Source organism: Raphanus sativus, unplaced genomic scaffold (genome assembly GCF_000801105.2).
Source record: "Raphanus sativus cultivar WK10039 unplaced genomic scaffold, ASM80110v3 Scaffold0564, whole genome shotgun sequence".
NCBI lineage: Eukaryota > Viridiplantae > Streptophyta > Magnoliopsida > Brassicales > Brassicaceae > Raphanus > Raphanus sativus.
In genome coordinates this window covers 9,905-23,485 of record NW_026615882.1, presented here as the reverse complement: position 1 = coordinate 23,485, position 13,581 = coordinate 9,905, and the positions used below count along the sequence as shown (strand labels likewise).

The window sequence follows — 13,581 nt, the reverse complement described above, 5'->3', positions numbered from 1 at the left end:
ATGAATTTCTCAGGTGGGAGGAATCAGGTTGGTCGCCAGGGAGGTGATCGTGACAGTAGCAGAAGAAGAGAAGGTCTCAAGTGCTACGAGTGTGAAGGAGTTGGTCATATAAGGGCTAACTGTCTGTTGGTACAATGAAGAGAGCTCAAGTGCTCTGAGTGTAGAGGTGTTGGACACACACGGCGTGAATGTCCAAACTCAAGGAAGGGTAAAGGTAGTCCATTGCAGTCGTCTGATGATTCAGAGTCTGAAGAAGATGGAAAGGTGAATCTTGTTGCATTTGATGCACGCAAGGAGGGATCTAGTGAATCCTCTGGTTCAGATCTCAGCACAGATGATGAGGAGTATCACGTGCTGCTTAACAAGTGGTTGAGGGTCAAGGATCAGAATCTGAGATTGGAGGATATGGCTCAGAAGCAGAACGAACTGCTTGAAGAACTTCGTGGATAACTTGCGGCTGTGAATGAGAAGAATGAGTCTCTTGAGCAGAAGGTGAGCGAGTTGAAGGAAGTTGTTACTGGGGAACGAGAGAGAGCAAGGATGCTGGAACGTGATTTGGCTGACAATCGCAAACAGATCAGAATGCTCAATAGTGGATCCAAGGAGTTGGATAAGATACTTTCGATGGGACTACCAGCCAAGGTGAACTGGGGTCTGGGATATCGAGGAGCTGAGGGTACTAAGGAAGTACAGAAGGGGCTGTCACAATTTGTGCGTGGAAACACATCAAAAGGTGGAGCCAAAGAAGCTTGTCAGGAAGTGCGTCGGGACGTACGACAAGGAGTGCGGCAAGAAGTACTACAGCGCGTGGCTGTGAGTAACAAGCCGAAAGTGGTACATCAGTGCAGCAACATGAAGTCCAGACAGGAGGGTCTGAAGCATGGGTGTGCAGCTGGTACGAGGAAGGAGGCTGATAGGTGCATCAGCAACTGTGTCAGGCCAAAGAAGAAGCAACATCGGGTGTGTTGTTGGTTCTGTGGGAAGGTTGGACACAAGAAGGTGGAGTGTTTTGCTCGTGAGAAGAGCAGAAACATGGCCAAGAGGGTGAACAAGGTATTCACTAAACCTAAGAGGGTTGAAAAGGTGTCTGTAGCCAAGAGTGGCTTACTTGATGAGATCAAGGAGAAGACATCAGAAAAAGGATGCAGCTCTGGTAGGAGTGATCTTGAGGAAGATCAAGAAGCATCAAGTCTAGAGTTAGGACACGGAGTTGTCCATAGCACAAAGGGGAAGGAGATCGAAGTGCGTCAGGAAGTGATGCGAGAGGATCTTCAGGAGGGTGATAGCGAAATCACTCCAAGGCTATAGCAACGAGTGCAGAGGGCACTCGGGGTGGTTGAGAAGAGGCTCATGGTCAAGGAGACGACGCATGAAGGAAGCCTGGTCCTCAACAGAAGTGAGTCGAGAGGTAGCTCGACAGGTGCGTCAGATCGTGATGCAGTAAGTGTAATCTATTCCGATGCAGCAGAGGCTGTATCATGATTACGCATGGAGTAGCAGACGGGTTTGTCTGTAAGGCTTGACATCTAAGCATCTGTTTTAGCTTAGTATGCAATCAAGCAGGGGGAGAATGGTGACTTCTGGTCCAAAGAGTGCATATCTCATGGGGGAGAAGAGCATAGTGATGGACGTCCTGAAGTAGATGATGCTTGTCTCGTGGGTGAGAAAAGCATGTTGTGGTGCACATCTCGTGGGGGAGAAAAGCACAATTGGCGTGGAAGTTTCCAGGTGGGGAACGTGGTTGTTGAACCAGAAGAAGGTTGTGCTTGATCGGCACACAAAGCTAAAAGGGGGAGATTGTTGATGTAAAGATGTCCGCCCTGAAGTAGTCGCTGACGTAGTTGCTGAAGCAGACGTCGTAGTGAGTGGTGAAGACCATGTGGAGTCGAGATGCTGAGCTGGAGTCGTGTAGACTTGGAGAGCAAGGGAGTATCTTGGAGAAAAGGCAAAAAATGAATAAACTTGGGGAGCAAGTTTATGACTTAAAGGAAGAGGAATAAGTGCATTCCAAGAAAAGGAAAGTTGCACTTATTGATATGGAAGATTTCTATATTGTGGTTCCTTGGAGACTAGGGTTTCGGGAACGTGGAGAACTATATAAGATAGCTATGGGTCGTCTGTAGAGAGATAGAGACACAGAGGCTGATCTTATAGAGAGAGAGAAGCGCTTGGAAGTGTTCTGGGTCGTGCTGAAGCAGGGGCTGAAGTACTTGACGGTGGAGAGACATAAGCGGGTAGCTTAGGAATTGTTCAGTAGCAGCTGTTAGGGTGTTAACAGGCTAGCGAGGCTGATTAAGCAGAACTTGTAATTGAGTTGTACAAGGCGATTTCTAATAAAGCTATTGGTGTGTGCTTGTGTAATTATCTCTCTGGTTTACCTTCTGCATTACTATTGTTTGTGTCGTCTTTGCACTTACAGTCGTGAGACAAATCCTGGGATCAAACTGGTCTGATATCTATTACAAGAACAATGATCTCTCGGGTTATAAACTTGTCTCCCCGGTTCTAGGGCTCTTAGCTTATAATGCCTTAAACGATGTTGTTTTGGGTAATAATTTGAGCAGCTCTTATCAGATAAGTTTTCTCCTAGACGATGCTACAGATCCATCCACCGTTGATTTCGGAAACATTTCTGGACCATCGTTGGTAGAGAAAACGATCTTGAATAAGCCAATGTGTGCGACCTTTGGCCTAGACGGTAAAGTAACGTTAGCTGGAGAAGTAAAGCCGTATGTCTGCGCCATTAAAACTAACGGACATTTTGGTTTGGTGCTGGCGGATGATCAGGATTCGTCCAAATCGGACGGTGTAGGAGAAAATGAAATGAAAGAGAAGATCGGACGGTGGAGATCGGTTGTTGGAGGGCTTATTGGATATGTGACGCTGGGGGTGGTGCTTTTAGGGTTTGTGGTGGCGGCGGCAGTTGTGACGGCGAAGAAACGGAGAAGAAGGGCAAAAAGGAAAGGAATGGAGAGAAAAGCTTATGAAGAAGAAGTACTGAGAGTAGTGACAATGGTGGGACATTCTAGGGTTTTTGTTGCTTCTGCTACAAGGACTTTGCCTGGTTCAATGGAACATGAGTGTGTTCCTAATTAATTTGTTTTATTTACTTACGTTTAGTTTCCCTTTTTTTTTTTTTTCTTTCTTGTAAAAAGGTTTTATTTAAATATATATGTTGTTGTGAGTTATGGGACATAATATTTAGTTACTGTTGTAAAAGAGGTGTTGTGAAAGTTTATTATTACTCATGACCAGAGGTCTATATTTATACAAGTATTAGACCGTCATAAATAGAACGTCATAAGAATAATGGAAAACTAGATTTTCCTAATACAACAAGGAAAATGTAAATACAATAATGGAAAGAACACATGAAATAGAAATATGGAAACTATCTATTTGCTGTCTCTCTCTCCTCCTTTGCGTCTGGATCAGTATCATCGGGCCTGGTTATGGATCGTCCACAAAATGATTTATAACACTCCCCCTTGGACGCCATAACCGTTCAGGGTACATCCCGGGATGAGTTCGTTAAAACAATGCACCGACGGGTCAAGGAGACACTAGAGAAGAAGGCTGAGAAGAATCGTATCAAACTCAACCAAGGCCGTAAGGAGGTTATTTTTAAACCAGGCGACTGGGTCTGGCTACATATGCGGCAAGAAAAATTTCCGGACAAAAGGAAGTCCAAGCTAGCCCTTAGAGGAGATGGACCATTCCGGGTCCTAGAAAAGATCAACGACAATGCCTACAAACTCGAGCTGCCAGGTGAGTTTAAGGTTTCCCCAACGTTCAATGTATCTGATTTAGCTCCTTTATTGCAGATAATGAGGAAGAAGTTCTGAGGACAGAACCTTTTCAAGGGGGAGGGGATGTTGTGGTCACCCAAGCTGAGGTTCTCCAAGTCCGCAAGGGTCCTACAACCAGGTCAGGTTCAAGGGTCATAAGAGATGGTTTTACCAAGGCTGTTCAAGAGATGATAGATCAAGGCCACAAGAAAGTTCTGATCCAAGAGATGAAGATCCATCCAGTCCAAGTGACGTTCAAGATCAGGTCGGATCCATCCAGTTATCTTCCATCGCCCATAACCGAATCGATCTAATCATCTCCACATTCAATCTCGGTCCAAACAAGACTCCAATTGCTTCTGGTTTAGAGACTTAGCCGCCTATTCCAAATAAGATAAGCAGGTAAGAATTCAATTATGATTTTTAAACGGTTTATTGTTTTTGGTTTCTGTTGGTTTTTCTTTTAATTTAATTTCAAGAACTTATGGGAAAATTGTTTAAGTCCTTTTTATCTCTTGCTGAGTCCAATAATTCAGGCACTTGTTAGCCTTCTTTAAGTTGTCCAAGTAGATTCGGCCCATTCATGTTTAGGCCTTATTGCTTTTAGAGTCCAAGAAGAGTCCATGTTGCTTTGCTTCAAGTCCCCTAGAAGGGCATAGCTGCAGCGTATTTAATCCCCACTAAAAGCAGCCTTGTATTTTTATTAGCTTATGAAATATATGAGTCAGTTTGCCCCCTAGAGCAAAGAAAACCCTAAGCCTTCTTGCTGTGTGATTCGGCCAGGAGCAACCTTGAATCTTATCAAGCTTAAACCATTCAGCTTGTGGCGATTCTTCACTCCACCTTCTATCCAACGATTTGTTTAATTTTTCTTTTTATTGTGTATTCAAAAATATTATTTTGGTAACCCGAATATCATTTGGAAATATTTTCATGACTTGATAAAAAATTATAAACATATATAGTATGATGAAATATCCCCAATAGTAAACCACATTGTGGTAGTCTGGTGGTCTCCCCTAGAGGAGGAGTGTCATGTTGGTTCAGGCTAGGGTTCAACTCTCCTCTAGTGAGAGATTATTAACTCCATATGTGGCCATGCGGATATGGGTCCATGTTTACGACCCATTTGAATATTCGAGAGAGAGTCCATCCGTGGGCTTCACCTCCCACCCGGAGGTTAGGTCTGTGCCTGGTAAAATGCGTAGAGAAGATCTAGCTGCATTACATTAGATATATGAATGATTAGTAGACAAAAGAAGAGAATAAAAATACAGAGATTAATTAGAAAGCGAGCTCGGTTAATATAGAGAATAATTCAGAAAATATATATAGAGTTACCTTCAAAAATGTAATATAGAAGGAGAAACTTCATCGAGAATAATCAATTAATAATTTAAACAATATATTTAACGAAATTTTCGAATTTATCATAGGAATATTCGTTTCTAGCTTTCCTTATTTTCTGTATTATATATTTTATAAGATTGGGTTGGGTGATATTTCGAAACAATATCAAAACAGAATTTAAACTAAACGTGGTAACAAAATACCTAAACAGTATCTTATATCATGTTTCATATGTCTCGCATGGAAATACGCTAAATATTAAAATACGACCATATAGAAGATGAACTCCTAAACTCTAAACCCTAAACTCTAAAGAGCTAGCATAAAATGTTTACTCTCTACAAACATAAACCCTAATACATTTAACATATACATGTAAGTTTGAAAATGAAATCACATATTATGTAGTTTTGAAAATGAAATAACATATTATATAGTTTTGTGTAACCAACATATAGTATGTAAGTTCTTCAGAGAGACTTACAAAATAATTGATTAGAGAGAATTCAATAGGGTGTAATTAAAACTGAGAGAGGTTTGATTAGCATAACATATAATAGATTAAAGAGAAACCGAGTTAGATTTAAAAAAGTTTAGGAAAGGTAATCGCGCAAAATTAAAAACGGATTAGCAAACGGTCTAACGAAAAAAGTCACATCAGCATTGTAAATGAGATAGGTTTTATCAGCATTTTAACCGAGAGAGGTTTTATCATATAACCAGAGAATAGATTAAAACGAAACCGAGACTGATTTAAAGCAGAAAGTAAAAACAGTTTAGGGAAGGTGATCATGCAAAATAATAAATGGTTTAACAAGAGGTTTAGAGAAACGACACATCAGCATTGTAAAAAACAAGACTTGGGTTCACCCCTATGGTGAACTCTCAAATTCACCTCAAGTCTTAGCACCAATCAAAGTGCCATGTATGATTAATTAAAAAGGAAATAAAATTAAAAAGAAAAAAAGGGAAAGAGGTGAAAAAGACGTCGACAAATTTTTTTAACCTATCCATGACTTCTTCTTCATCACCCACACATAATATTGAAAACTTATTCATCATTCACACAGAATATTGAAAGCTTTATTTGTCAAATTGATATCTACAATCTTCTGTCCTTATCCCTAAATCTAAACCCAAAACACTAAACCCTAAACCATTGGGTAAATCCTAAACCCTTGGGTAAACCCTAAACCCTTGGGTAAAGAGATATTCAAAAGGTTTATAGTTTACCCAAGGGTTTAGGGTTTATCCAAGGGTTTAATGTTTAGTGTTTAGGGTATATCCAATGATTTAAGGTTTAGTGTTTTGGGTTTATTAATTTTACAAACAAAGCTTTTAATATTCTGTGTGGATGATGAAAAAGAAGCCATGGATGAGGTTAAAAAATTAGTCGATGTTTTTTTTCATCTCTTTCCCTTTTTTTATTTTTAATTTTGTTTCTTTTTTTTACTAATCTTACATGGTATTTTGATTGGTGCTAGGACTTGAGGTGAATTTGAGAGTTCACCACAGGGAGTGAACCCAAGTTTTGTTCATTGTAAAATAGTCTAATGAGTACTATGAAATAGTGAGTCAATCAGATTATAAAGATTTCACTTAAACGTGTTCACAAATAATAGTATGATTAATATAAATTATACATATAAATTATAAATTAATTTAAAATTAAAAGTAAATATCAATCAACTATTATATTATATTTATTTTATAAATATTTATAGTCCGTGCATGAGTACAGGAAAATCGCCTAGTAGATATTTAAAGGGCAATTCGTCTAAATATACAATTTACAAGTTTTAATCACAAAAGAGTCTTTAATGAGGGAAATGACCAAAATATTTCATTTAATAGTTAAAGGACCTTTATACCCTTCATATATAAAAAAAAAAGATTAAATTAAAAAATAAAAATACATAAAAAAGTTATATAGTTTTCAATTATATGTTTTCAAATTCGAAATTTTTATAAATGTTTTTTGAAATTTTTTTTTCGAAATTTTCTTTTTGAAAGTATTTTATAAAAATTATTTTCAATTTTAATATTTATTTTTTATTTTCTAAAATTTTAAACTTCAGTATCAAAACTGCAATTCTTAACTCTAAACTATGAAGTCAATATTGTTTAATCCTATGGGTATAAATGTGTATATACATTTTTAGTGCAGCATTTTAGTCATTTTGATTTTTACAAAGTATATTTGTGAAAAAAACTTTTTCAGAATATAATACAATATTTTTCTATTTTAAAATAAGTTGAACATGATAAAACTGAATCGACTTTCTATCGTTCTTCATTTATTAGTAGGATAGAGATGGTTGAATAATTTATTACCTCTTTTTACGTAATTAAGAATACCAAAAAAAAGATGTTGAAAATATAATATTTTTTTTTGGGAACACGTTAAACATATATTTAATGGAGAAAAACGAAGCGACTTGTGAATCTATAAAACCCCCATAACGACATTCAACCTGTTCATCTTCTTGGCGCTCGTCTGCTTCCAACCTGGAAAATGGGTGAATCTCACACTCGAGAGACTAATGTCGTGCAGGTAGATACCAGCCTAGACACTCATCTCCTGGTTGTCCTTCACCGCCACGAAACCATCTCCGATTTCAAAGGTAAAAAGTATATATTTCACTTCTTCTATTCACTCAATCTAATGATTCTAGTTTCACATATGTAGTGAATCTATGCAAGGATCATCTTCAGTGTTTTCCCAAACTTGGAGAAATTGATATATCTGCTGTTAAGGTAACGTTTTATTTTTATTACAGCTCTTGCTTGCTTCATCCATGAATAAAAATGTTTTAGCTAAGTTATGGCTTTCTTTCTTGACCTAATCTAGGTTACTCGTCAGAATCCATCGGGTCTCCTTTTGGATTATTGCATGCCAGATTCTACGCTCTTGAGTAGGGTTTTGGACGGCATCGGTCATGATTGCTGGTCTGTGTTTGTTGATGCTGCCGTCAAAGTTGAAAAGCGTGAGCTCCCGGGTGAAAATTGTTTAAACCATGAGTTGCTGCTTGAGAATGGTTCTCTGGAACTGGAAGAAGATTTGGAAGCTGAGAAGACAAGAAAGAAGAGGGAACTGGAACTTTCCTCCGATGGAGAAAAGAGTCGGAAAAAAACAAAGGTTGATCTTAATCAATCTGCTGCTGCTATAACTGATGTTGATGAGTGTCACGAGTTGCATGGAAATGTTCATCTTGAAGTTGTTGCTACTGAATCTTCACCGAGTAAAAAACTTCAGGAAACAACCAGAGAAGGTATCCTCTGTCTGTCTATAAATAAGTTGGAGCATAGTTATCTGTTGTTTAATTGAATCTAGTTATGCTCTCATAATGTTTTTTTTGTCACACGCTCTCATAATGTAATTGTGCTTCTTGTGTAGAAACAGAGATGGGTGAGAAATCTGTGGAAGATGTGGGAAGAGTAAACGCTGATACTGATGATCTGGTTACCCACCAGGCAAATCATTTGGACAGTAGCAGTGGCTTGACAACCAGATCAGAAGATGACATCAATCAGTCTTCTGCAGCTGCTCTTACAACTTCAAATGTAGAGAGTGTTGCTGCTGCTCCTGAATCTCTTCCAGCCTCTGGAGGAGACAATCATGGTAACCCTTTTGCTGAAGCAAGTCAGAAAGGTAATAATCCCTTAACGTTCACAGCTCTTTTCTGTTGTTATTTCTGATTCTGTGTAGATAAAATTGGAACAGATGATCTGGTGAGCCATCATTTGGACACTAACATTGGGCTAACAGCCAGACCAGATACAGAAAAGAAGAGTTCAGAAGATGACACAAATCAAACTTCTGCTACTGCAAATGTAGAAGAACGTGTTGATGCTGCTACACCTGCTGCATCTTTTCCAATCTCTAGAGGAGAAAATCTTGATGATTCTTTTGCAGAAGCAATTCAGAAAGGTAACTGAATCTACTACTCATCCTTTATGTTCTGTTTCTCAGGTAGTTTGTATTATAACTTATTATGTTTTTGTTGATTCTTTATTATAGAAAATGAGCTGGTTCAGATTTTTATCGATGATGTGGGAAGAGATCAAACTGAAACTGACAATCATTTGGACACTGTCAATGAGGTTACCACCAGACCTGTTACAGAGAAGAAAAAAAGAAGAAAGAAGAGATCAAAAGATGCCATCATCAGTCAGTCTTTTTCTGCTTCTATTACAACTTCAAGAGATATTGTGAATGAGATTGGAGGAGTTCCTTCAAATGTTGATTCTGTTGATGCTACTCTTGAATCTCTTCCAATCTCAAGAAGAGAAAATCCTTCTACAGAAGCAAGTCATAAAGGTAACTTCAATTCTTTGATGAATTTAGTTTTCCTCTAAGATCAATTCTCTTCGGAGTTTAACTCATAATGTTATTGGGAGTGTTTCTATAAACTTGTGTCATGTTATTTCTCGTGTAGAAACTGAGACGGGTGAGAACAGCGGCGGACCCATGCCTTTAGCAGGTGGGGCACGTGCCACAGCCTGTTTTTTAAATTTTATTGTGCAGAGGTCCAAACATGCGGAAATTGTGAGTTCTTTTTTCTTAAATGGTTCAATTGTGCCCCAAGTAACTCATGTTTCGAACCTGTTCATTCTGTTTTTGTTTTTCAGTTTTTTTGTACACAATTTATTACATTTTAGTCACACTTTCATTAAATAAATATTCATTTCTCTTTTGTTTTTGTTATGTAATAGAAATGATTTTATTTTCTTTCTTTCCTTTTATATTGACTTTCAATTTTTCTAAAATAAAAATTACTTTATTTAAGTTTTATTTTTTTTAACTCAAGTTCAAACCCGTTTGTTTGTTTTTTTCAGATTTTTTACATACTTTTTACATTTAGTCACACTTTCATAAGATAAATGTCAATATCTCCTTTGTTTTGTTATCTAATAGAAATGATATTCTTTTTTTTCCTTTTCTTTAATATTGTTTTTAAATTTTCTAAAATCAAAGTTACTTTATTTAAGTTTTATTTTAACAATTATTTCTATAAGTTTTTATTTTTCAACAACAAATACAAAAACTAAAATGAATAGACTTTGTCATATACAATTATATATAATATCTAATTTTTAATGTCACTGAAAATTATTTAGCACTATAAAGATTGTTTCATCTTATGAATTTTTAAAAATAATTATAATTTTGTTTAAAATAATTTAAGTTTAGATAATATAATATAATATAAGTAACCATATACTTTATTGCAGGAAAAGAATGAAACCGAGGAAAACAATGCTTCTCTGGAGGTTGCAGACTCCCAAGAATTGTCAGATGAGGTGAACAATGCTGCCATGGAGGAGACCCCTCTCATGAAGAACCCACAAGATACAGAAAATCTTGATGATTCTTTTGCAGAAGCAATTCAAAAAGGTAACTGAATCTACTAGTCATCCTTTATATTCTGTTTCTCAGGTAGTTTGTATTATAACTTATTATGTTATTGTTGATTCTTTATTATAGAAAATGAGCTGGTTCAGATTTCTATCGATGATGTTGGAAGAGGTCAAATTGAAACTGACATCCACACATCAAATTATTTGGACACTGTCAGTGCGGTTACCGCCAGACCAGTTACAGAGAAGAAAAAAGGAAGAAAGAAGAGATCAAAAGATGCCATCATCAGTCAGTCTTTTTCTGCTTCTATTACAACTTCAAGCGATATTGTGAAAAGAAAAACCAAAAAATCCAAGACCCCAGCTGAAGAAGATACTCTGGTCGTTTCCTCTGAAGCACACAATGTTGAGCCTATCAAAGCTGTGGAAGGAGAAGAGCCTGATAATATTATCAGAAATGTAACAGGTTCTTTGCAGGAAAACAATGCTTCTCTGGAGGTTGCAGACTCCCAAGAATTGTCAGTTGAGGTAAACAATGCTTCTCTGGAGGTTGCACAGTCCCAAGAATTGTCAGTTGAGGTAAACAATGATGCTATGGAGGAGACCCCTCTCATGAACAACCCACAAGATACTGAGAGCGATGCTTCACTTTTGAGAAAATGCTCTGAGGTCGCTGATGATGCTGCGGATAAGAGCCTTTCGAAGACAAGTCCAATAGAGAAGGCTGATATTGGAGACAATTTTGGTTCTAGCCAAAATCACGAGAAACCAGAACAAGTGGCTGGTGGAGCTAAATCTAAAAAAAAGGAGAAGAAGGGGCTTGATCTTCATCCAAGCGGTTCCTCTAATTGTTCATTGAGCTCACTGAAACGGAAAGATAAAAAAAATAGAGCTCAACAACCAGCTAGTTCAAGTACAGATCATTTGCAGTCAAGGGTTCCAAATAAGACGTCTGATGTCTGCGCAGGAAACAATCTGGATAGAACAAATAAGTAAGTGACTTGTTAGTGGTATCATTTAGGAAACATAAATAAGCTACAAAAACTAAATATATTATGCTAATGAAACTTGTATGCCTTGTCTTGTGAACAGGTTTTCAGAGAGCCTATAAGATAATATCCTGAGAAGATCAAGCAGTTACAAGAAGGCTTTAATTAGAGCTCAGTCACAACCGTAGATTGCATTCCTTACCTATTTATTATATTTGTCTGGTTTAGTGCTGACTAAAACCCGATAATGACGTTTAAAAGTCATGTCTTATATTAAAAGTCACCACAAGTGTCCACAACGTTAGCTTGATTTTATGTCTTATATTTTTTCCTCATCGCCTCTTTTTCAAGTGGTTTTAATGATTCTTCGTTTCACTTTGTAAATGGATCATATCATTTTCACTCCTCCTCCTTTCTTGCTTGGTTTCAAAGCCAATACAAGTTTATCTTCTAGTTCCTCAGACTACATGGTTCGAAGAACTGAAAAATATGAGACTCTTGATACAGTAAACCCATGAGCTATATCCTCTGTTATATGATACACTTTGGATGTATCAAACGTGTAAAAGAACAGAGAAAATGATGTAAAAGACGATTGTATTAATCAAATAGACAAGTATAGCTGAGTTTTTTTTAGGAGTTGCTCCTCTTTTTTCTTTTTTTTTTGAAACAAGGAGTTGCTCCTCTCTTCCATGAAAATACAAATAAGGATTTACTCTATGTCCTCTTTCTTATAACCTTCACTTGCTTGTTGCCAACGCTTTCATGCCTTCTACCGTAGACCAAAAAATCGATCATTCTACGTTTGTACACAATCTTCATCTCTCTTTGCCGACAAGACAACAGAAATAATGATTGCTTTTCCTCAAATCCAATTAACTGAAACGAAATCACCAGAATCAAGCTCATCCATCACTTGCATATCCTGATTGAAGCAGAATCCATGTAAAAACCAGCACTGCCCAAAGTACGGCGAAACTGACTATCGGTGACTTGGCTTCGCCGACCACAAACATGGATGAAATCAATTGGGTTCTTTCTGTTTTTGAAAATCATCACTCGCCTGACCGATCATTTTTGTGCCAACTATTTTTTTTCTTTTTTTGTGCTAACACCGATCATCTCCTTTCACATGTACATTCTGATGCTTCCTTTTGGGCTTCAGTAGTCTCCTCCAAATCATCAACTGGGCCAGGCTATTTTTTTGTTGTCTAACATTAGAGTAATTAGTGTATATAAAAATTGATGACCAAAAGTAAAACATACGCACAACATCAATACATTAACATGGAACATAACAATTTCTTTTACATAAACATGTATTGTATATATAAAAATATTTATTATGCATAAAAACTGGTACTATACATATAAACTCATGTGGGCATTATAATCTTATAGATATTTATTAGTACATATATTGTTATTTCAATAATAATTAGCATGATAAATTATGTTTAATACTCTTAAAATTTTAATTGACGATATATATTATATATATTATATATATATATATATATGAATTTTCTCACTACAATATATATATGACTATTATTAAATTTATTTTTTTAATCTTTATGATTGAAAATAATATTTTTAGATAACAACATAATATATATTAGAATTGTTTTATTTATTTTTGGTCAAAAAGTTGTATTATATTAATTTACGTTCAATTATCTAATCTAACTATAGTACATATTATATATAACTAACTATCTATTATATTAAAAGAGGTCATGACTTCTCATTCATGTGTGATTTTCAAAAAAAATGGATTACTTACTAGACTTGGTCACATTACATTTTTATCACTATTAAATATAAGAGATATATTATTAATCGACCAGCCAAACCTTATCAACCTTATTAACCAAAGAGATATTTAGGTAAATATACCCAAATGAGACATATATTAGAGAAGTATACATTGACTGACATAAGAGGTCTGAGTCATACCATTTGCACTAAAGAAGACGATATTACCCCTGCGTATGATGAAAGCTCTGGTTCTGCAGACTGTTACAGCATAAAGCGTGTCAGGTAAATAAAGAAGTGTATGAGGTTATGGGTTGCCACATGGATGGCTTCTG

At 36.5% G+C, this 13,581-nt stretch overlaps 2 protein-coding genes across 3 annotated transcripts; both read left to right on the top strand.

Moving 5' to 3' along the window:
• Positions 1-2,379: 2,379 nt before the first annotated feature.
• On the top strand, positions 2,380-3,096 carry LOC108838624 (uncharacterized; the record flags this gene model as incomplete). Its single annotated transcript, XM_018611528.2, has 1 exon — positions 2,380-3,096. A coding segment is annotated over one exon (717 nt), but the record flags the coding sequence as incomplete, so codon positions are not given.
• Positions 3,097-7,436: 4,340 nt separating this feature from the next.
• On the top strand, positions 7,437-11,823 carry LOC108808063 (uncharacterized). Of its 2 annotated transcripts, none has more exons than XM_056997248.1 (10): positions 7,437-7,762; positions 7,828-7,895; positions 7,990-8,410; positions 8,536-8,790; positions 8,848-9,069; positions 9,160-9,459; positions 9,578-9,687; positions 10,374-10,536; positions 10,627-11,491; positions 11,592-11,823. In XM_056997248.1, exons 1-10 carry the CDS (start codon positions 7,654-7,656, stop codon positions 11,608-11,610), a joined length of 2,532 nt encoding a protein of 843 aa, XP_056853228.1. In that variant the 5' UTR covers positions 7,437-7,653; the 3' UTR covers positions 11,611-11,823. The 2 variants fall into 2 exon arrangements, with proteins under 2 accessions (XP_056853228.1, XP_018435766.2); XM_018580264.2 differs by having other exon boundaries at positions 7,440-7,762; positions 8,863-9,069.
• Positions 11,824-13,581: the final 1,758 nt, after the last annotated feature.

What these genes read in the sequence shown, in the direction of transcription:
- LOC108808063 (XM_056997248.1), top strand. Translation starts at nt 7,654, where the DNA reads ATGGGTGAATCTCACACTCGAGAGACTAATGTCGTGCAGGTAGATACC. An exon ending in TGCTGAAGCAAGTCAGAAAG is followed by an intron (nt 8,791 to 8,847) that starts GTAATAATCCCT and finishes GATTCTGTGTAG; the next exon opens with ATAAAATTGGAACAGATGAT. An exon ending in TGCAGAAGCAATTCAAAAAG is followed by an intron (nt 10,537 to 10,626) that starts GTAACTGAATCT and finishes TCTTTATTATAG; the next exon opens with AAAATGAGCTGGTTCAGATT.